A 21,545-nucleotide genomic window follows, 5' to 3' on the forward strand; every position below is an offset into this window, starting at 1 on the left:
GGACATGAGTCTGAGTGAACTCCGGGAGTTGGTAATGGACAGGCAGGCCTGGCGTGCTGTGATTCATGGGGTCACAAAGAGTCGGACGCGACTGAGCGACTGAACTGAACTTCTTTTCTTTCAAATGTGAGTTACTAATGTATCCAGGATCCTTTTCATAAAGGGGAAGAATCTGCTCGGGACCGCTCTGGAAACTGTAACAATCAGCGCAACATTGTATACTTAGCACAAAGCAACCAAGTCCGCCAAGGTTTTCTGTGCACCTGGGCCTCTGGGAGGGTGTGTTGGCAGTTTTCATCAATAGCTTCAAAAAAATGTTCCCTGGTGGCTCAGACGGTAAAGCGTTTGCCTGCAATGCGGGAGACCCGGGTTCGATTCCTGGGTCGGAAAGATTTCCTGGAGAAGGAAATGGCAATCCACTCCAGCACTCTTGCCTGGAAAATCCCATGGACGGAGAGGCCTGATAGGCTACAGTCCATGGGGCCGCAAATAGTCGGACTCGACTGAGCGACTTGACTCATTCACTTACTCAAAAAATGGGGGTGTAGACAAGAAAGGAGTTACACCAAAGCACTGAAAGGAGTTAAAGCCAGAGTAACAGGTGTTGTGAACAGAGGAAAGGAAGCAAGAGCCAACGCGCGCACATGGGGTTGTTTCTGGGAAGCGCGACCCTGGCAAGCGTCGGGAAGAGAACACACAACGTCGCTGGGTGGGCGGCTCCGTTCCCTGACGCCTCCTGATGCGGCGGGGCCCGGGGCAGCGCCTCCCACAGCCAGGCTCGTGGGCACCTCGGGCGGGCGGGGACCTGGCTAGGGCCCTGGGCCAGCCGAGTCGCCCGCATCACCCGCCAGGGGCCGAAGTCGCCGCCCCCACCGAGAGGGGTGGGGGCCGGGGACCGGGAGCGCGCGCGGGAGACGACTGCTCCCGGGGCTGAGGCGGCGCCTTCCCCTACCGGTTGCTGCAGGAGCGACATCTTGCTCGGCAGGAAAGCGCTGGGAGAGCGGGCGGATCCGTGCTGCTGCGCCACTCGCGCCGAGGACCCGCCGGAGCCGCGGGGCTGGAGGTACAAGAAGGAGGTAATCGGGGCTGCCCCTCTTGCCCACACGTCCCGCTCCGGAGACCCCGAGGCCGCCCCGCTCCCCGCGCCCAAGATCCCGGGGCCGCGCCGCTCCCCGCGCCCACGCCTCCCTCTTCCATCTCCCATCCGCGGGCTCCCGCGGCCTCCGGCTTCTGGGCTCGCGAGCCGCCCTCCCAGGTGACCCCCGCGCCCTGCAGCGCGGGCCGCTCGGCCCTCCCTCGCCCCTCCCTCGCCCCCGGGCCGCCCTCCCGGTCTCCGCCCCCTCCCCAGGCGGGCCGCGCCCTCCCCCCGCGCCTCGCCCCACGCCCCGCCCCCCTCCCCGCGCCCGCCCCCGCTTCCCACGCCCCGCCCCCACCTCCCCGCCCCGCCCCCCGCCCCCACCGCCCCGCCCCCGCTTCCCACGCTCCGCCCCAGCCCGCCGCGTCCGGGCGGGGCCCTGGGTTTAAACGTCGCGGCGGGCTGGGCCGGCGGAGGGGTGGGGCGTGCCTCTGTGTCGTGTCTTGGACTCTGTAGGCGACCGCGCGGCGCGGAAAGCCGGGCTCCCGGGGCCGACGCGCGGCACCATGTCCCCGGGGAGCGGCGTGAAGAGCGAGTACATGAAGCGCTACCAGGAGCCGCGCTGGGACGAGTTCGGGCCGTGCTACCGTGCGCTGCGCCACTACCGCCTGGGTCGCCGGCTGCTGGAGCAGGCGCACGCGCCCTGGCTCTGGGACGACTGGGGCCCGGCCGGCGCCTCGGACGACTCGGCGTCTTCGGCGTCGTCGGGCACCGGGGCCCCCGCGCCCCAGTGCGCCCCGGCCTCGCCGCCGCCGCCCGCGGAGCCCGAGGCGCGCGCAGGGCCGGAGGAGCGGGGCGTGGAGGCCGCGGGGGACGCGGAGACCAGGGACGCCGGGGACGCAGAGGACGCGGCGCTGCCAGGTACCGGGCCGGGGAGGGGGCTGCGAGGGGCCAGCTCGCGGGACTGGATTTGCTCTTGCGTCTCCTGAACCGCGCAGCCGTTTCTCGCAGTGAGAGCTCAGGGCGAGCTCTTTCTTAATTTTAATCTATTTTTGGTAGGCGGAGAATACGCCACCCTTGACAAAATAAGGAGGGCGGCGGCCCCGCACCCGCCGTCCCACCCTGTATTTCCGTAAAGTGTGTCTCTGGGTTGAGCCAGCTGTGAACGCCGTAGACTTGCCGCTGGCGAAGTCCAGATTTTCACCAGGTAGCCTTGATGGCCTCTGGACCAATAAACTCCCATCTGTTTATTTCTAAACGCTCATTTGTTTTATGAGAGGAGCCCAGCTTTCATTAGACGGCCAGAGGTTAGGAACTAACCTCTGTGAGCTAAGCGCATTGTCCTGTGACTGGGGCTGTTGTTTTCTGTGTTAACTCCCTGACCTGGCCGCGCTTTCCCTTGGGAATATTTTGTATGTGTTTCCACAGACTGTTGCGTAAGTGCCGGCTGCTGGGAGATAATCCTTCTAAATGCCGGGTCCTCTCGGCTGCTCGCCTCCTCTCCTCCAGCTGCTGCTGTGAGCTTGGGGAGCGGCAGCTGGAAAATGGCTCTTTGGGGTGCTGCATCTGCTGCTCCCAGCGGGGCCCTGCACCTTCTCTCCTGCCGGAGGGTCGCAGAGGCGGGCTCCCAGAGAGCGGGGCGGGCCGAGTGGCCGCTGGTGCTCAGGGCCCAATTGAATGAATGCCCCAGATACAGCCTGGAGGAACGCCGTGGGGTTCTATTCTACTCTAACCTGGGCCAGGCACCACCCGACGTCACTCAGTTTTAAAGAGATCCCAGTGAGCCAAATAACTAAAATGGCCTGAGAGCTTGTCATGCATCCAGTCTCCGATCTTAGAGTATTTATTTTCTTAGTCAACACTCAGAACAATTCTAAGAGGGAGGACCGTTGTTTTTACCTCGTTTACCTCCATTTTATAGATGAAGAAATAGAAGCTCAGAATCAATGATTGGTGACTATTTTTGTTTACCGCCTTGTAAGTGGTACTCTGATCAGATTTGTCTCTTGACTCTCATCCTAGCTTGTCTGTGAGATGCTGAGGAAGAGAGGAAGTTGTCTTGTTATACTGTTCCCAGCTGTTCTCGGCTCATCATGTGGCAGGGCTGCCCCTCCGTCCTCACATGTTACTTATGAATTCCCACTGATTCCTGACCTTTGCTAGAAGTTTGAATAACAGAAGATGGGGAGAGTATGGGGCACTGAGTTACTAGCTCAATTATGAGATGCACTTTATCAGATTGAATGAGCTTTTCTCTCTCCTTGGTTCTTCCCCTTCATTGCTTATGAAAGAGCTGTCAGTTATTTCCAGGTGTATATAAATGCAGTTTTTAGGTAGCATTGTAGTATGGAGTATGGGGCTTGTGTTTGTAAGAGTTCATGATTATTTTTGTTCCCTTAGAGACACCGAATCCTCCCAGGGGCTGGCTGAGGTAGTTATTTCTTCTTTGTTATTATTTCTGGTTTAGGAAGCTGGGAAGAAAAGTTTCTGCTTTCAGGACTCTCCATCCCAGGATCTTTTGCTTTACTCATGCCTATCACAGCCTCTGTTCATCCCTATGTCTGGCAGGATTGGAAGTCCTTGTTTTTAAGTGGACAGAATGATGAGCACTTTTTTGAGTTTCTATGAAACATAAACATTTAGTTCTTGTCTTTACTGAAGCCATATGTACACATAGAATAATATGGTTATATATGGCTTAGTACAGAGATACAGCAGCCCTCCTCCCCCACACCAATTACCTATTCCTTAGGTGACCACTTCCCAGTCCTTTGGTTTTTCCTTGGTGTGTAATTCTGTTTTTCCAAGTAACATGGCTTTTATTAAGATTTGTTGACTTTTGTTGTTGTTGAGTTTTTAGTACCATCTATTATTGGCTTTAATTCTTTTTGTGTATGTGCGCTCAATTGCTCAGTCATGTCCGACTGTTTGCAACCCCATGGACTGCAACCTGCCAAGCTTCTCAGTCCATGGGATTTCCCAGGCAGGAATACTGGAGTGGGTTGCCATTTCCTCCTCCAAGGGATCTTCCTGACCCAGGGATCAAACCCATGTCTCCTGCATTGGCAGGTGAATTCTTTACCGCTGAGCTACCTGCTGCTGCTGCTGCTAAGTCGCTTCAGTCGTGTCTGACTCTGTGCAACCCCATGGACTGCAGCCTACCAGGGATCTATGCATGGGATTTTCCAGGCAAGAGTACTGGAGTGGGGTGCCAATGCCTTCTCCCTGAGCTACCTGGGAAGCCCTTAATTCTTTTTAGTGGTCTCCTAATCCATACATCTGGTCCATCCTCACCCTTCTGGTATAGTCATCATAGAATTAGTTAGATTCACTTAGGGCCTGTTGAAGAGGTTGCTTAGAGCTACCCTGCATTGTTTGCTGTGATTCCCTTTTCTTCTGCTGCAAAACCGCCAACACATCAGGTTCACTGCCACCCTCCCCATCTTAAGACATCCCTCCCGGGGCCTCTGACCTACTTCCACCTGGCCTGCGTGCCGCTCTGGCAGCCTGCTGCCTTGTTTCGTCTCGGGAGGGCTCTTGGCCGCCACCCCAGGGACTCCCTGCCTTCCCTCTTGGTAGGACCCTCTGTTGTGTGCCTCTCACATCATCTTCCTGCCTGGTTTATCCTTTCCTGGCAGAGATTATCTTCTAGTACCTTCCTGAGAAAGGGTGTGTGAGAGGCTTAATTTTCTGAGATCTTGCATGTCAAAAGATTCTACCCTCACAATTCAGTAAGCTTGTGAATAGGCATGAAATTCTAGGTTGGGAGTTTTTGTCTCTAAGAAATCTGGAGGCAGTGCTGTCTGGTACTAGGACTTCTGTAGTTGCTGTTATACTCCCGTGTTGTTCTCACTCTAAATCCCTCGTGGATAACATACTCCCTCCTCTGGAAGTTTCTAGGGTCTTCTCTTTGTCCTCTGTGTTCTGAAAAATTATCCTCTGTCTAGGCCTGTTTTCCTCTAATGTGCTTCATGAATCCTTGCAATCAAACTCCTATCTTGTAATCCTGGGAAGTTTTCTTGTTTTCTTATTACTATTATTTTTTTCTCTTTTCTTTCTGAACTCCTTAGTTGGATGGTAGACTTTACAAATATATCCTCTAATTTTCTACTTTGGCTTCCAATCCATCTGTCTTAAGAACTGATGAATTGTTTTCTGGGTTTTCCTTCCTTCTCTCCTTCTTTTAATCCTCTTTAAAAAATAGTATTCTGTTCTTGATTTGTACGTATAGTATCCTCACTTGTCCTGCTGAGGACTAGGAATTTTTAGTTTTTGCATGTTTCTTTGGCACAGGTTTCCCTTCCCTTTATCTGGATGTGTGTGTGTTTTAATTTAATTTGTAATCCTGTATTTCAAGTTAGCAGCTTTCCTCAAATGTCTAATGATTCTTGGCTTCTTGTTCTTATTTAAGAGATGGTACTAAAAAGCTTTTGGGAAGTTGCCTGTGTGTGGGGTGTAGGTGTGGGAATGCTTGTTCACTGTGAAATGCCTTCTCTCTGTAGCCAACACGCTTTCAAGAGTGTCTAGAATGTCTCCAATTCGTTTTCTTCACATTTCTTTTTAAATTAAATTTTAGTTTTAAACCAGTTATGCATATGCATAATTTTTAAAAATATGCTTAAAATGAAAAAGTAATCTTGGCCCATTCACCACCCATGCCCCTTGCTCCCTGGAGTAACTCTTTACCTTTCTTTTCAGCGCTGTGGCCAATGATTGTCTCATTCAGACTAATGCTGGCTTTTTTATTTTGAAAATTGTATATTGACTTCCCATAATGGGAGATGATTTAGTTTAAGATCTTAGCTTGGCTATTCCTCAAACCCTCCCTTCTTCCCACCTAGACATACGCAAGCACCTCTTTTGTTCCACAGTATTAACTATATGACTATTTCATTTAAGTACTATTCTATATTTGGATGATCATGGCTCTGTGTTATTTGCAGATAATCCATACAGTACATTTTGATTATATTTTCTTTGTTATTTATGTTTTCCCTAGAGGTAATTGTTGCTTTACTTGTATATTTGCTTTTCTTTTTTCTCTTATAATGTAGCCAGAAATAGTCTGGTGGGACTGTAAAACTTGCTATATGCCAGGCACGTTAGGTGCTCTATTTGTTGCATTATCTTCCTTGGGGAAGTAATTTTGGGGAGCCCTTGACGCTCTTGTTTTAATTTAGACTTTATGCTGTCCAGGTCTGACACTGCTGTCATGCTGGAACTTCTCTTCATGTTTGCCAAGTGTTCTTTTTGCTTTCCTCCTTTATCTGATCCCTGTTCTAGAAGCCTCCAATCTCCTTCCTTTTGGTGGAGCATATCTTCTGTTAGTCCTGGGAAATGTTGAAAGGGAAGTCAAGGTTTTGTCACCTTGAAGTCTAAAAATGCCTTTATCCAAGGCTGGATTGCCACTTGGGCAAGACAGAGACTTCCTAGGTTAGATATTTCAGTATTTGAAGGTATTATATTGAATCCTAGGTTTTGGTCTTATTGTTGAGAAGTACCATGTCATCTGACACTTCTTTTGTATATGTGACCTTTTTCTCTTTTGAAGTTTTAGGACAGTCCCTTTATCCTAGGTATTCTAAAATACTATGTGTCATTTTTCATTCATTGGGCTGATAACTTGGTGGGACTTTTTATTTAGGTTTTTAAAAAGCTTATTTTAGGCCACACCTCATGGCATGGCATGTGGGATATAGTTTCCTGACCAGGGATTGAGCCCATACTCCCTGCCTTGGGAGCACAGAGTTAACCACTGGACTGCCAGGGGAATCCCTTGGTGAGCCTTTAAATCTAGAGACATCTATTTTCAGGCACTGTTTAAAATAATTTCTGTTCTGAGGACTTCCTTTGTGGTCCAGTGGTTATGACTCAATGCTGCCATTGCAAGGAGTATGGGTTTGATCCCTGGTCGGGGAATTAAGATCCCACATGCCATTCAGAGAGGCCAAAAGACATTTTAAAAACTTTTTTTAAAAATTATTTTTAGCTGGTTTGTATACCTCCTGGAGCAAACCTCTAGTATTTTTATTTATTTATTTATTTTTGAAAAATTGGAACTTTGGTTTTGTCTTGAGAATGCTTCAATTTTATCTTCTAAATTTTGTTGAAATTTTAAATTCTACCATTCTGGTTTTTAATTTCAAAGAGATTGCTTTTTTGTCCCAAATGTTCTATTAAAAATTAACAAAAAATAGCATCCCTTTCTCTAATTCCCCCTCCACTCCCCCCCGACCCACCCACCCTCGCCAAGCCATAAATATCCTTTGAGAGCTCTCTTATAGTCCAAGCCTAGTTTTTTCCTCTATATTTTGGTCTTTTTCTTATTAAAGGATGTACTCGAATGCTTGCTTTTAGCCTATCTACTTATTTAAGAGGGAAGCTTGAAGGGCTTTTTGAGAGCTGTGTGCATGGAGGAGCTTGTGACTGTAAATTGTAGGGGGACTCTGCTGCTTTTCTGGGGGCTGCCCACATCAGCACCCGCCTGTTCCTGTGTCAGCTTACCAGACACTGCTCCTCCATCCTCCTGCCTGGGAGGGCCCGAGCCTGGCTGTCAGCATCCTGGGAACAGAGCTGGGGGAAAGGAGGAGGAACCCCATTCTTTACCATGCCATCCTGTTTTCATCCTGCCCCCCTCACTTCTCCTGTGCCTTCTGCCTGCTGGTCCTCCTCCTTTAGGGACCTGGGCTATGGGGTGGGGTGGGCGGCAGCCACGGGCCTTGAGGACCACAGCAAGGACTGTTGAGGGAGTATCATTGCTGCACAACAGGCTTAACCTGGAAACTAGTACTTCAGGTTCCAGTTCTCAGCTGTGAGCTCATGGTTTCTGTAAATTAGAATTTGGCCAAGGCACAGGGTGTGCCTTATCTCTGCTGTGTGCTGACTGCAGCTGTCTGCTAGGACACTTGCAGGTGACTTCTTCATGTGCCTGGCCCTTCTCATCACTGGCAGGCCGGCCTCCAACAGTGAGCATTCCTGAGAGAGAGCTGGGCAGCTGCTGTATTGCCCATCATGACTTATTTCCAGAAGCCATGTGGCACCTCTTTCACCCCATTCTCTGCTCACAGAAATCTGCCCAGGTTCAAGGGCAAGCAGCATGGACCCTGGTTCTCAGCCGAGGCACATCCTTGTTAAGCTGTCACTGGAGCACATGGCCTGGGGCACTGACTGGGCCTAGCCTTCTGGGAAGTCTGGTGCCTCAATGCCAGTTACGGCATGGCTCCACAGCGTCCTGTGGGCCCTTCTCCAGCAGGGAGTTTGCACCATTCTGCTGAGTCCCGTGAGTCATTTCTACGTCTTCATCCCTTTGCACCTTCCAAAATTTGTCTGGTGTCGCTGGCTGCTTGCTTGTCGTCCCTTCCCTCTTTGGCCTTTGTTCCTTCCCTTTAGTGGCTTTGGAGAGGAAGGGACTATAATCTTGTGTCACCAGTGCACATTTAGCCTGATGACCTCCTTTGCTCTGTTTTTACTTATTTTTATTTTTTACCCTCTTTCTTTATCAGTCTTGCTAGGGGTTTGTGAATTCTGTTCATTTTTGTTCCATGTCGGTTTTGTTTATTATGTGTTTATTAGTTCACGATTTTTCCCCTTAGTTTCATTTTTTAGTGCTTATTTTTATAATTTTTTAACATCCTTTTTTATTAAATGTTTTTTTATTTTTGGCTCTGGGTTCTTGCTTGCTGCATGGGCGTTTCTCTAGCTGTGGCAGTGGGGCTGTTCTTCATTGCCGTGGGCAGGCTCCTCGTTGCAGTGGCTTCTCTCTTTGTGGGGCACAAGCTCTAGGGCTCAAAGGCTTCGGCTGCTGTCCCACGCGGGCTCTGCAGCTGGGACTCCCAGACTCGAGAGCACAGGCTCAGCAGTTGAGGTGCATGGGCTTAGTTCCTCCGTCGCGTGTGGGATGTTCCTGGACTGGGATTGAATCCATGTCTCCTGCATTGGCAGGCGGAGTCTTTACCACTGAGCCACCGGGGAAGCCCTTTTTATAACATTTTAAGATGGATGCTTATTATTGGTTATTTTTTTCTTCCCTTGCCTTTTTTTCTTTTTGATATATTGATTTAAGGCTCTAGATTTACTTCTGATTACTGCTTTAGCTGCATCATACTTAATGAAGAAATTTAGAAATATTTCTAATAGGAATGGAATTATGCTATCACCATTACTTTTTTATTTTTAAAAATTGTGGTAAACACACAACACAAATTATCATTTTAACAATTTTTAAGTGTATAGCTCAATGACATGGAGAACATTTACATTTTTGTGAAATCATATGATTTATTTTTGACCCATGCATTATTTAGAAATGTTTTTAAGCAAAGGGATATATTAGGAGTATGAGATTAACAGATAAAAACTACTATGTATAAAACAGATAAGCAACAAGGATTTACTGTATAGCACAAGGAACTATATTGAATATCTAATAATAATCTATAGTAGAAAGTGACCTGAAAGAATATATCTATATAACTGAATCACTTTGCTGTAACCTAAAACTAATACCATATTGTAGTTCAATTTAAGAAAAAACAGAAATGTTAATTTTATAACTGGAGATTTTATTTATCTACTGGCCATGCCACAAGACCCACAGGATCTTAGTTCCCTAACCAGGGACTGAACTCTGAGCCTCAGTGGTGAATGCATGGGGTTCTGACTACTGGACTGCTGGGGAATTCTCCTCTAGCTGGAGATTGTACAAGATACTTTTGCTGTTGTATCTAGCTTAATTAGGGCTTCCCTGGCAGCTCAGCGGTAAAGAAACCATCTGTGAGCAGGAGATGGGAATTTGATTCCTGGGTTGGGAAGATCCCCTGGAGGAGGGCATGGCAACCCACTCCCGTCTTCTTGCCTGGAGAATCCCATGGACAGAGGAGCCTGGCAGACTTTATAGTCCATAGGGTTGCAAAGAGTTGGACATGACTCAAGTGGCTGAGCATGAGCACAATCTAGCTTAATTGCGCAAGAGTCAGAGAATACATACTGTATGGTTCCAGTTTTGTGAGTATATTAAGATTTTCTTTATAGCTTTGGCTGGGTAAATTCTTGTAAATGTTCACATGTGCTTGATAAGATTATGTATTCTGCGGTTTTCAGTGCAGTATTCTGTATGTACCCATTGGGTCAAATGTGTTAATTTTGTTCAAATAGTTAAAAAAAATCAGTCTGTTCAAGTCAAACTTTGTGATGATGGGCAGTTTCTCTGTCTGGACCGTGAAACATGCTAACCATGAGCCACATGTTTGAGCACTTGAACTCTGGTATAACTGAGGAAGTGAAAATTTGTTTCTAGCTAATTTTAATTAATATAAACTTAAATTTAAGTCACCTCTGCTTCATGGCTTTTGTGATGAACAGCATAGTCCTAAATCAAGGCTGAGTTGATTTTTGTCAGTTACTGAGAAAGGTGCTGCTAGAATCTTCCACAGTGACTGGTGATGACACTGTTTTTATTTGCCTGGAAATGGCTTTATTTAAAACTCTGAATAGGATTTTGAAACATATATACACTTATCTTGTACCAGGCACTGTTTCAGGAGCTTTATAAGTATTAATTTTATAGTGATAAGTTCTCTCTCTTCTGTGTTTTCCACCTTTTTTTCCTGCTACAGGTATTTTTGAGCTTGTGTTCCTTCTTTAAATACATGTTAGTTTTATGGTCTGTCAGTGATAACCCCGTTTCCCCAAGTCTCTCGCTCCTGCTGGACTTCCTTACTGTCTTGTCTCCTGAGTGACTGGTCATCATCCCCAGGACACTCACTGTTGGTGTTCAGAAAATTATCTGTAGGAATAATCTGAGACCCAGGCTCCCTAGAGAGGATTTTAGTTTCTTGTGTTGGATACTGGTGGACACTGGTGTTTTTAATGTTAGAACGTTCAGTGATCCATGGTGAGGAGATCACTGGGGTCCCCCTCATCTGCAGCCTGCTGTGACCTGGCTCTCCCTATCGCCTGTGCTCCTCTCGGTCATGTGAGACAGCCTGACTGCCCAGACCCAAGTCTGTCTTTTACAAAACTTGTATAAATATTTTATCTCATGTTCCTTTATTTTATTTAATTGTGGTGCAGCACACCTAACATAGCACTTAACCATCCAGTTTTTTTATTGAGGTATATTTGATTTATATGTTTCAGGTATACAGCATGAAAGTCAAAGTTGCTCAGGTGTGTCCAATTCTTTGCAACCCCATGGAATTTTCCAGGCTAGAATACTGGAGTGGGTAGCCTTCCCTTCTTCAGGGGATCTTCCCAACCCAGGGATCAAACCCAGATCGCCTGCATTGCAGGTGGATTCTTTCCCAGCTGAGCCACCAGGGAAGCCCAGGTATACTGGAGTGGATAGCTTATCACTTCTCCAGTGGATCTTCCCAACCCAGGTATTGGACCGGGGTCTCTTGCATTGCAGGCGGATGCTTTACCAACTGAGCTATCAGGGAAGCCCTGGTGTACAACATAGTGACTCACAGTTTCCATCCAGAGTTAGGCAAAGTGTTGGCTGTATTCCCTGTGCTGTGCAATGTACCCTTGTAGCTATTCGTGTTTACATAGCAGTTTGGGACTCTTAAGCCCTAGAATGCGCAGTCTTGTTTTGTCCTCATTCTCCCGCCCTCTCTGTAGAATTTGGCTCTGTTGATTGCTCTGTCCTTTTCTGAACATCCTTCCCCACCTTCTCTCCTGGAAGCTTCTAGACTTTGCTGGCTGTTCTTTTCCCTGGCTCCCTCTCTGGCTCTCCTCATCCCTTCTACCGACTCAGTAGGTGCTGGTGTCCAGGGGGCCAACCTCTGCTCCCCTTCTGCTGACTCTGTTCCTTCTGGGGGATCTGCTCTGCATCTGAGCCTCAGCCCCCACCCACCTGCTTATGACTCTTTCCAATTCCACATTCTCTTTAGGGCCCCTGATTAAGGGTCCTGCTGTGGCCTGCTTGGTGGTCCCAGGGGTGTCTCATACCTGAGTCGTCAAGTACCCTTTCCCCATCTTTGATGGCTTTCTGCTGGAGGATAGTGTGACCATCCACTCCCAACCCCTGTAGGGGCCCAAGATTCCTCTTTGCCTCCCAGCATTTGCTTTGTCTGTCACCCACTCAGCTGCCTGTCTAGCCCTCTGTGGCTCTCTGGAGAAGCCAGGGTATCACCTCCCAGTTCACAGGTGCCCAGGTGAGTCTGAGCACCAGCCAGGTATGGTGGGCACTCTCTCCTTTTCTCCCTGTTTGGCCCCTGCCAGCATTGCCCTCTACCCTGGACTCTCCATCTTTTCTGCCCCCACCTCTTTGGGGGCAAGTTTGTTGATAGATGCCTCATTCCTGAAATGCAGATGGGACCATAGCATTTTTCAGCCTAAAATCCTTCAGTGATTCTTCTTCATTGTTAGGAAAAAATAAAACTCCTGTGTTTGGCATAGAAGGTCTTTATTTCCCCACTGCTACCCACTCATGCCTTCATCCATAGACTCTCTATGTACCTGTCATTTTTAATTATTCTTTCTTCTCTTCATGTCTTTGTAGAAGCCAGTTCCCCACTTGCTGGAATTCTCTTTCCTAATCTCTCCTTGGTTGGCTTCAGCTTGTCCCGTGAACCAAATCATTATCATCTTCTGTGGACATGCTCCCTGGAAGGTCTGAGTTAGGCATATGGGGGCTGGAGAGGAAGAGAAGGAAACAAATCCCTGAAGATGAGTTGTTTCCCCCTCTCTCAGTGTCGTAACTGTGCCAGGCATGGACCCCCTTCTACTTCCCGTTGTCTTGGTCCTGATGGGCTCTTTCCCTTCTACCTAGATCCAGGGGAGGGAAGAGGATGAGGTGTGGACACATCACTCAGAAGAGTGAGTGATGAGGGGACTTGGGGTCTCAGGATTCAGTGGAAGACTGGCATCTCACGTGTCCCCAGACAGCCTGAGTGCTGGGTTTATAGATATGGTGCAGAGCCGTGCGAAGCGCTGAACCCCAGGGCTGGACGTGTGCTGTCTACTCCTTAAAATGCTTAATAATAAAGGAAATGATTTGGTAGATAAAGGTCACTGCTGAAGACAGAAATGCAGGTGATGTGTCAGGGTTCACACATGGGCACTGTTTCTGGATTACATGGATGTCATCAGGGAAGTGTTCACTATGAGTGAGGGACATGAGTATGTCCTAAAAATGATGGGGTTTGGGAATAGGAACCTGTAAAATCACCACCTAGAGCCAGATTCTGGAGCCTTGGGAGCAAGGGGTTTTCTACAGGGTTTGAGCAAGGGGGTCTGTAAAGTGGTGCCCTGGATGTACAAGGAGCTCTTTCAGTTCAGTTCAGTCGCTCAGTCGTGTCCGACTCCTTGCGACCCCGAGAATCGCAGCACGCCAGGCCTCCCTGTCCATCACCAACTCCCGGAGTTCATTCAGACTCATGTCCATCGAGTCAGTGATGCCATCCAGCCATCTCATTCTCGGTCGTCCCCTTCTCCTCCTGCCCCCAATCCCTCTCAGCACCAGAGTCTTCCAGTGAGTCAACTGTTCGCATGAGGTGGCCAAAGTTTCAGCCTCAGCATCATTCCTTCCAAAGAACAGAGATAAAACCATAGGTTCACTAGGGCTTTACACAAGGAATACAACCTGTATAAGATCACATAAGATTATAAGATCATATAGGATAAAGGGTAATCAGGGGAAATAGCTATGTTCTGGAGTGTGTCCTGAATATCTGAGTACACCTCAGGTGTGCAGTCCATTCCCCACCAGAGTTTTACCAGCCTTGCTGCCAGATTTAGGACTGTGTAGGCCAGGGGCCCTGGTTCATGTTGTCATGAATAAGAGCCCTCTTCCCGGCTCCTCCCCCTGGGTGCACCAGTTGTACATGGAGGTGAGGAGCTATGGAAAACGCTCCTTATTGTGATGGAGGGCTTTTCATGTTAAGGTCACCAGCCAGCTCTTATAAGGAGCTCGGGAGAGCTGAAAGGAGCATTTTCCATAGTTTTGGAGCATGACAAAGCAGTACAATCCTGAAGCTCTAGTTGAGTAACTTAAAAACTAACCTTTTGCAGCTGGTGAATGATTGTCACAAATCCAGGTCTGTCCCTGAAGCAAGATGGTAAAATGACTGGATTCATCATGGGGAAAGCGATTAGGCCCTAGTGTTTTCTAGCTTTTTAGCTTTTAGTATTCAATTGAGACTCGTAATCTCAGAATGCGAATGATGGTTGTTACTTTTGAATAGGCTTGGTTCAATCTTGGTATTTACTCTTGATTGTAAAATGGGACAGACTAACTTGTTTCTGTCTGTCCATTTTAAGTGAAACGTGTAGAATCGAGCTGTAAGTAAAATAGTTACTGACTTAATTAGGCATTATGAATTTTCCATCCCAGATATTTAAATTGTGTGTAATTATATGTACACCTGAATTTAAAGCATCCATCCTGTCTTATCTCCTTTTTCAAAAAGCACTGCCAGTGAAAGATGTAGAAGAGAAGCCTGAACGACAGATCCGGGTGAGAGGCCCTGAGAAAGCAGCCAGCAGCACCGACCCTCAGCCACCACCAGGTGCCTTAGCTGCCCGAGGAGGCAGGAGAACCAAGAGTCCCCAGAGGTCATCCGTGAGAATAAAAGAACACAGGCACCCATTTGCCCTCTACGGGTGGGGAGAGAAACAGACGGATACAGGAAGCCAGAAGACTCACAACGTCTGTGCTTCTGCCCCCATGCGCGAGGTAGGTGCCAGTGAACGGGCTTTTCTGCTTTCCCCTGGAGGGTGGGGTTGGCCTGGCCGTCACTGGCTATCATACCTGTGGTTGCTGTGATGTTTCGGGACATGGTAGGTCTCAGATGGGCCAAGGAAAGCCCAGGACTGGGCATCTGATCACAAACAGGATGCAGGAAGTTAGCTGCCTAGAGATTGGGGTTTTACTGGGAGTTAGCTGGTAGCTGGAAGGTTTTACTGACACCAAGCCAGGTATGCAGATGACAGCACCCTTATGGCAGAAAGTGAAGAGAAGCTAAAGAGCCTCTTGATGAAAAGTGAAAGAGGAGAGTGAAAAAGTTGGCTTAATGCTCAACATTCAGAAAACGAAGATCATGGCATCCGGTCCCATCACTTCATGGGAAATAGATGGGGAAACAGTGTCAGACTTTATTTTGGGGGGCTCCAAAATCACTGCAGATGGTGACTGCAGCCATGAAATTAAAAGATGCTTACTCCTTGGAAGGAAAGTTATGACCAACCTAGATAGCATATTGAAAAGCAGAGACATTACTTTGCCAACAAAGGTCCGTCTAGTCAAGGCTATGGTTTTTCCAGTAGTCATGTATGGATGTGAGAGTTGGACTGTGAAGAAAGCTGACGCCAAAGAATTGATGCTTTTGAACTGTGGTATTGGAGAAGACTCTTGAGAGTCCCTTGGACTGCAAGGAGATCCAACCAGTCCATTCTAAAGGAGACCAGTCCTAGGTGTTCATTAGAAGGACTGATGCTGAAGCTGAAACTCCAGTACTTTGGCCACCTCATGCGAAGAGTTGACTCATTGGAAAAGACCTTGATTCTGGGAGGGATTGAGGGCAGGAGGAGAAAGGGATGACAGAGGATGAGATGGCTGGATGGCATCACTGACTCGATGGATGTGAGTTTGGGTAAACTCCGGAAGTTGGTGATGGACAGGAAGGCCTGGCGTGCCGCAATTCATGAGATCGCAGAGTCGGACACGACTGAGTGACTAAACTTAACTGAACTGAACTGGTAGCTGGAAGGTTTTACTGACACCGAGCCAGGTGGAGAAGGGGAAGGACACGGGGCTCTCAAGTTCCTGGGGCCCAGGAGGTATAGCCGAGGGGCACAGCCAGGGCTGGCAGCTGCCGGTCTAGATTTGCCTCTGGCCTCCTGAGAAGCTCCTGCTCTGTTGGACTTGATAACTGGCATCTCATGACTTGTTGCTGTCTGTCTATCAGATCACATCTATGTTTCTCCACAACTATCTAGACTCCTATTTTCTCTTTGGATTAAATTAGAGTGATTGCATGTCCCCTGCTCATCCCTCCCCCAAGGTTTAGTTCTCCTTGGACTCAGGCCTGGCATGTCCCCATGCAAAGACCTGAGAACAAGGCAGACGAAGGCGCCTCACGTGTGGGGTCATACAGCAATGATTGTGTTAGTGCTAACAGCATCCACCAGCCCAAAGCAAAGAGGGGGTGAAGAGAAGCAGAGGTGCAGGCTGTTTGAATTCTCATTAAATACCACAGTCCAAGTTTATCAAATAGACTTGTGAACTCTAGCAGATAGTGTTGTCTGGAGCGATATTTGAGATAACAGAGTTGTCCTCTGGCAGTCCTGTGGAGTTAAGTTGAATGGGGTTCATTAAACATCTTAGGTGGTAAAATCTTGAAATTTGTTAGTATTTTGCTATAAAATATATAAATTCCTTCAATGGAATACTTATTCTTGCTTAATGCAAAGGAGTTCCAATCCTTTTCCAGAGCCAGTTTCTCAAGGCGCATGTAGATTAGTTGCTTACCATTTAAACTGAAATTTAGTCCGGTGGACATTTTCTGTTGCCTAGTTTCTGTATTGCTGACAATGGGTAAGACAGAACTCAGGGGAATGGCTCTTCTGGAGAAACTTTTATTCACAGAAGTCCTGAATATGGCGAGACTGACTTGCCTCTGCCCTGCTGCAGGTGACCTGGAGGAAGCTTCATTGTGAATATTCTGGAAAATTAGTGCCAAAGCCACTTGAGTGACTGTTCATTCATTCTGACTCCCCTTAGATCCATGAATCAGCATTGCGAGCCAAGAGCAGAAGGCAGCTGGAGAAGAGGAGGCTGGCGGCTCAGAGGCAGCGGGCTCACTCTGCTGATGTGGAGAAAAATAGGCGGGTCAAGCCTGCCTCCTCGGAGAACCCGTGGATGACAGAGTATATGAGATGCTACTCTGCCAGAGCTTGAGGGAAGGAACAGTTGCTTGGACAACCTCTTTTTAAAAGTGTAAATGAAAGAAAAGAACAAGACAAAAACTATCAAAAGAAATTGGACACAGGTTTAAGAAACCAACTGATTATGCAAGATTTTTCTTGGGGAATTTCCAAAAGATTGTCTCTTTCGATGAATCCTGGTCACCTACCTCAGCAGTAGGGTGGCAGCTGAAGCCATAGAAACTTGGTTACTATGAGGAGAATTCCCTAAATCTTTGATATTCTTCTAAGGGTTTTGTTTTAAAGCATCTCAATCTTTTAAGATACTGACACCAAATGCCTTTAAATGGCTGACAGATGCTCACCTTCAGTATCTGTGCTCAGTATAGGTGAAGCCTGTTTCCCTCCTGTTCTGAACAGCTTCTCAGATTCCACAGCTGGTAAGGTCATGCCCAGCTTGCCACAGAAGATTCCTTTCCCTTATGTGTAGTTTGCTTTGAACATCAAGTTAAAAGTGAGTTTCAGCACTACTTTTGATTCCATGTATAGTAGAACATTGGTAGTTCCTAAACAATTAAATGTTTTCTGCGTTTCAGTTCGAGTACCACTTCATGTGGCCTGTGATATTTAAGAACTATCTGGGCTGGGTGAGGGTCATCTTTTCTCTTTAAATTGTCATCTAGGCATATATTAATAGTTTAGTTCAAGTGCATTCCAGTAAATGAAGTGTTTAGAAGTAGTACTGAAGTTTCTTTTGAGTCAAAGACTCACTTTTTAATTAAGATTTTTTAAGGACACTTAATGGGGTATTAGTCACTTGCTGCAGTCTGGTCTTTTGGCACTCACCCACTGTGGACTTTGCCTCTTCTAGAAGAATTTAGCAATGATACTTACAATTTAAAATCTGAAATTTCACTTAGTAAATTGAGATTGTCTTGCTTACTGGGGATGGGGGACAGATTTTAAGCTACCGATTAGAGATGTGGATCACCCCTACTTTTCTCCTCCATGGAACTTACCAATAACAAAGCCTTGATGATGTACATTGTTCAGACTTTTGGTTGAAATACATTCATCATAGGTTCCTAGCTGGTAGATTTTGTGTAGAAGCTAATGTGAGGGCATGCTGTATGGGCATAGATGTGAGCATTTCAATGAAGTGTTTCCTTCTCTCCAGCACATTTGCTTTTGGGGTAGAAAGTGGTTTTGAGAAGCATTTTTTCCATTTAGTAGAGACAGGAATCTACAGTAAGGATGAATGCTAAATTCCTGATAAGAGAGAAAAAAGTTCTTTGCCAGCTTACCATGTAGAGATGTGTGAATGAAAATTTGGTGTTTGATGTGCATTTGAGCATTTCCTTGATATTTTTACTCTGGGCCTTTGAAGTATTATGGTTGATTTCTACAAAAATGTTTCATTCCATGTAAAATCTTCACACAGTATCATCTTACACAATCATATTAAGCTTTGCAAATTCTTATTGAAGAATCATGAGCTTTTAAAAAAAACTTAAAATATTTGCATTATTTTGAGGTGAATATATAGAGAGCTCTCCTAGTCACTATGATGTATGTTTAGTAAGAGAAAGGTCTATGTGTTGTCCAAAATGTCCTTGCTAGGGATTCTGGTGAATCTTGCTGTTATTATAATCCTTAAGTACTGCAGGTACCTAAAGATGAAATTTCTGTGGTAATGTGGTAGCGGAAACTGTTCCTTTAAAGCCACTTCCTGCATGTATAGTTTCAACCACCAGCTCCAGTGTTCTGTTCCCATTGTAGCCTACAGTCTTAGGAAGAGGCTGTGGGGAGTAGCTCAGGTCTACACTGATGGACTGCCTTAGAAACCCGACCCCTCAAGGCCCTGAGCAAGCCAGACTCTGTCCTTTAAAACACAGACTTGTATTTAATATGCTTAATTACTACTGCAAACTCCACATGCAAATCTGGAAGAACCTAGAGGGTGATATTGGCTAGTATTTCCCCCCTTTTAAGTAGAGGACCAATGAACAAGATTTTTTAAAGTGTTTTTAATGTGCATGAACAATGAATGAGTCAATAGGAAGTAACTGGGAGTCCCCTTCCTGTGTCCAAGCCATTAGTTGGTTAGGGTTTCATTTTCTTCTTTCTCTTTAGGGGTAAAGATGATCTTTTGAACCTACAAAATTTTTTAAGTTGTAACAACTTGATGTCCTACTTTTTTCCTTCTCACTAATGTCGTTGTGATCATGTTCTTATTCCTTAAGACAGCTTATGAAACAGCGAGGTAATTTAAAATTGCCTTTCACGTTGAAAAGTTTGAAACTGAGAATCCAGTGATATTTAAAATATAGATTGAAATAACTGCTGCATAAGAGTCTCCTTTTAAAATTTTAGTTTTTAAGTTCTTAATTAAAACAATTTGTTGTAACATGTTTTCTGTGTTTACTAAAAGCAATAATAAAATATTAAGTAACACCTGAATACTTCCGGACTGAGGTGAATGAGAATAGGAATCTGTCCTTTTTCTTCCTTTTAAAACCTAAAAGACTGCTCTATTTATGAGGTGTCAAAATGCTTGTACTCCCCCACTGCCAGAAAATTCCCAAGTACCTATATACATTTCTTTTAAAGTCTACTGAAAGTAAAAGAGGGTATAGTTTATCTGAATTGCTTGTAATGTAATAAGCACACAATTGTGGTGCTTCTTATGAAACAGCCTTGTCATTGATTCATCAGATGTAGATTACTAGTAATTTGAAAGCTTTGAACACTTTGATGAACAAGTACTAACATTCCTGCTGATAAAGTTTATGTCCAGCACAGCCTCAGCACTCAAAAGCCACCTTTCTGTTGTGCATTTTAGCAGGCTGAGTTTGCATAACCCAGCTAAAGTGCACAACAGAAAGGTGGCTTTTGAGTGCTGAGGCTGTGCTGGACATAAACTTTATCAGCAGAAATGTTAGTACTTGCTCATCAAAGTATTCAAATGTATTACTGGCAAAGAGGAAGAGGGGCCAAGCATATGTTCAAAGTGAAAACAACTGTCTTGTTGACTACTTCAGTGAAAAATAGCTTAGTGGGCAGTTTTACATTTTACTGGACTAGATAAAAAATGGTGCTAATATTTATACAGTCTGATTCTGTAGTTGGTTTGGGATCAAATTACCAATGCCTGACTCATGGGTCCTTACCATAGTCTTGTGATCAGTTAAATAGGATTTAAAAAGTGATCCTAAAAGTGTAACCATGTATAATATTTGAAATGGATTTTGTACAATAGGCTGAATAGGGAGCTGTCCACTCCCAGTGTTTGCTTAGTACCAAATTGTGAGAGGAGCCATGTCCAGGGTTGAGGCCCAGGTTTCCTCCCAGCCTGCTGGTGTGAGAGGAGAAAGCTGCTCCTTTATTCTCTCCATTTTGAAAGTCAGGACACCTAAGTGAAGACGCGGGAGGCCTCTTCTTGGATTTCTTTATAATCAGCAGGGCTGGTTTCAGAGCTGTCTCCCTGTCTTGTTGTTGTATGTTTATTTTGAGCACTGCACTCACTTTAACATTCTGAAGGCACTAAGGCCAGGCACCTACAGTCACAGGGCTCAGGCGGTGGGCATTCGGGGCTGTGTTTCCTAAGAACTGTGTGTTGCTTTTAGCTTGTATTTAATATTGTAGTTACTTGGAAAAATGTGAATAAAGTTCATTAATACTACAGGCTAAGCTTCTGTTTTGTGGGCAGTAATTCTGATTAGTACATTAATGGTTGAAGAGAATTCGATGATTATATTGACTCCTAAATGTATTTTTCATTAGATAATATTCAGTGAGGTATATTACATCCAGGAAAAGATACTTTCTGTGTATACACTTTGAATTAACTCCACATTTTCCCCAGTCTTTCCCTCATACCTTATTGCTTTGAAAATTAGGGATAGGGCATGGGCAAAAGAAACTTAAAGAGATTTGCTGTTTAGTTGCATTCAACTCTTTGTGAACCCATGCACTGTAGCCCACCAGGCTCCTCTGTCCATGTGATTTCCCAAGCAAGGATACTGGAGTGGGTTTCCATTTCCTTCTCTAGGGACCTTCCTGACCCAGGGATCAAACCCAAGTCTCCTACACTGGCAGGCAGATTCTTTACCACTGAGCCACTAGAGAAGCCCTAACTCAAAGAGAAGTGTAGAGTCAGAAGTCAAAGTTCCTTTCAGTACCACCCCCTCACCAATATTCTACATCCCTTCTTAGAGGAAACCAGACCTTTTCTCCAGGCACTTGGAGGTACATATACACTGTTTTGCTTTTTTGCACAAATATGGAATAATGCTATACACATTCTGTAACTCCCCAGCCTTCCCTCACCTGCTCTCCTTGTTCACACTGTCCCCCTGATCCTAATTAGCCAAGCACCTTTGAGAGTGGGCTGCCTGGCAGACCCCTCCTCAGGTCTCAGACTGACCACAAAATTCTGTACATGTGAGGCAGGTCCAAAGAGCACTGCAAAAGCTTTGAAGGCTGAACTGGCATTGGAACCAGCAGGCCAGGACTTGGGGCCTGAGCCTAAGCAGATTACTCGATAAAACAAAAATGCCAGCATTCTCCACAGGACTTGGTTGTGTTTCACCATGTAGTATTC

The 21,545-nt window shown here is 46.1% G+C and overlaps 1 protein-coding gene across 2 annotated transcripts; it reads left to right on the plus strand.

The window, feature by feature from the left end:
• CCSAP (centriole, cilia and spindle associated protein) lies at positions 535 to 20,624 on the plus strand. 2 transcript variants are annotated; one of them, XM_018042492.1, is made up of 4 exons: positions 535 to 1,076; positions 1,592 to 1,996; positions 14,488 to 14,753; positions 16,800 to 20,624. In XM_018042492.1, the coding sequence occupies exons 2-4, from the start codon at positions 1,642 to 1,644 to the stop codon at positions 16,974 to 16,976; spliced, it is 798 nt and encodes a 265-aa protein (XP_017897981.1). In that variant the 5' UTR covers positions 535 to 1,076; positions 1,592 to 1,641; the 3' UTR covers positions 16,977 to 20,624. The 2 variants fall into 2 exon arrangements, with proteins under 2 accessions (XP_017897981.1, XP_017897980.1); XM_018042491.1 differs by lacking the exon at positions 535 to 1,076 and having other exon boundaries at positions 1,454 to 1,996.

Source organism: Capra hircus, chromosome 28 (assembly GCF_001704415.2).
Source record: "Capra hircus breed San Clemente chromosome 28, ASM170441v1, whole genome shotgun sequence".
Taxonomy (NCBI): domain Eukaryota; kingdom Metazoa; phylum Chordata; class Mammalia; order Artiodactyla; family Bovidae; genus Capra; species Capra hircus.

Coding starts and splice junctions, on each gene's coding strand:
- CCSAP (XM_018042492.1), top strand. CDS start 1,642: ATGTCCCCGGGGAGCGGCGTGAAGAGCGAGTACATGAAGCGCTACCAG. Junction 1,997..14,487: donor AGAGGACGCGGCGCTGCCAG/GTACCGGGCCGG, acceptor TTTTTCAAAAAG/CACTGCCAGTGAAAGATGTA. Junction 14,754..16,799: donor CTTCTGCCCCCATGCGCGAG/GTAGGTGCCAGT, acceptor GACTCCCCTTAG/ATCCATGAATCAGCATTGCG.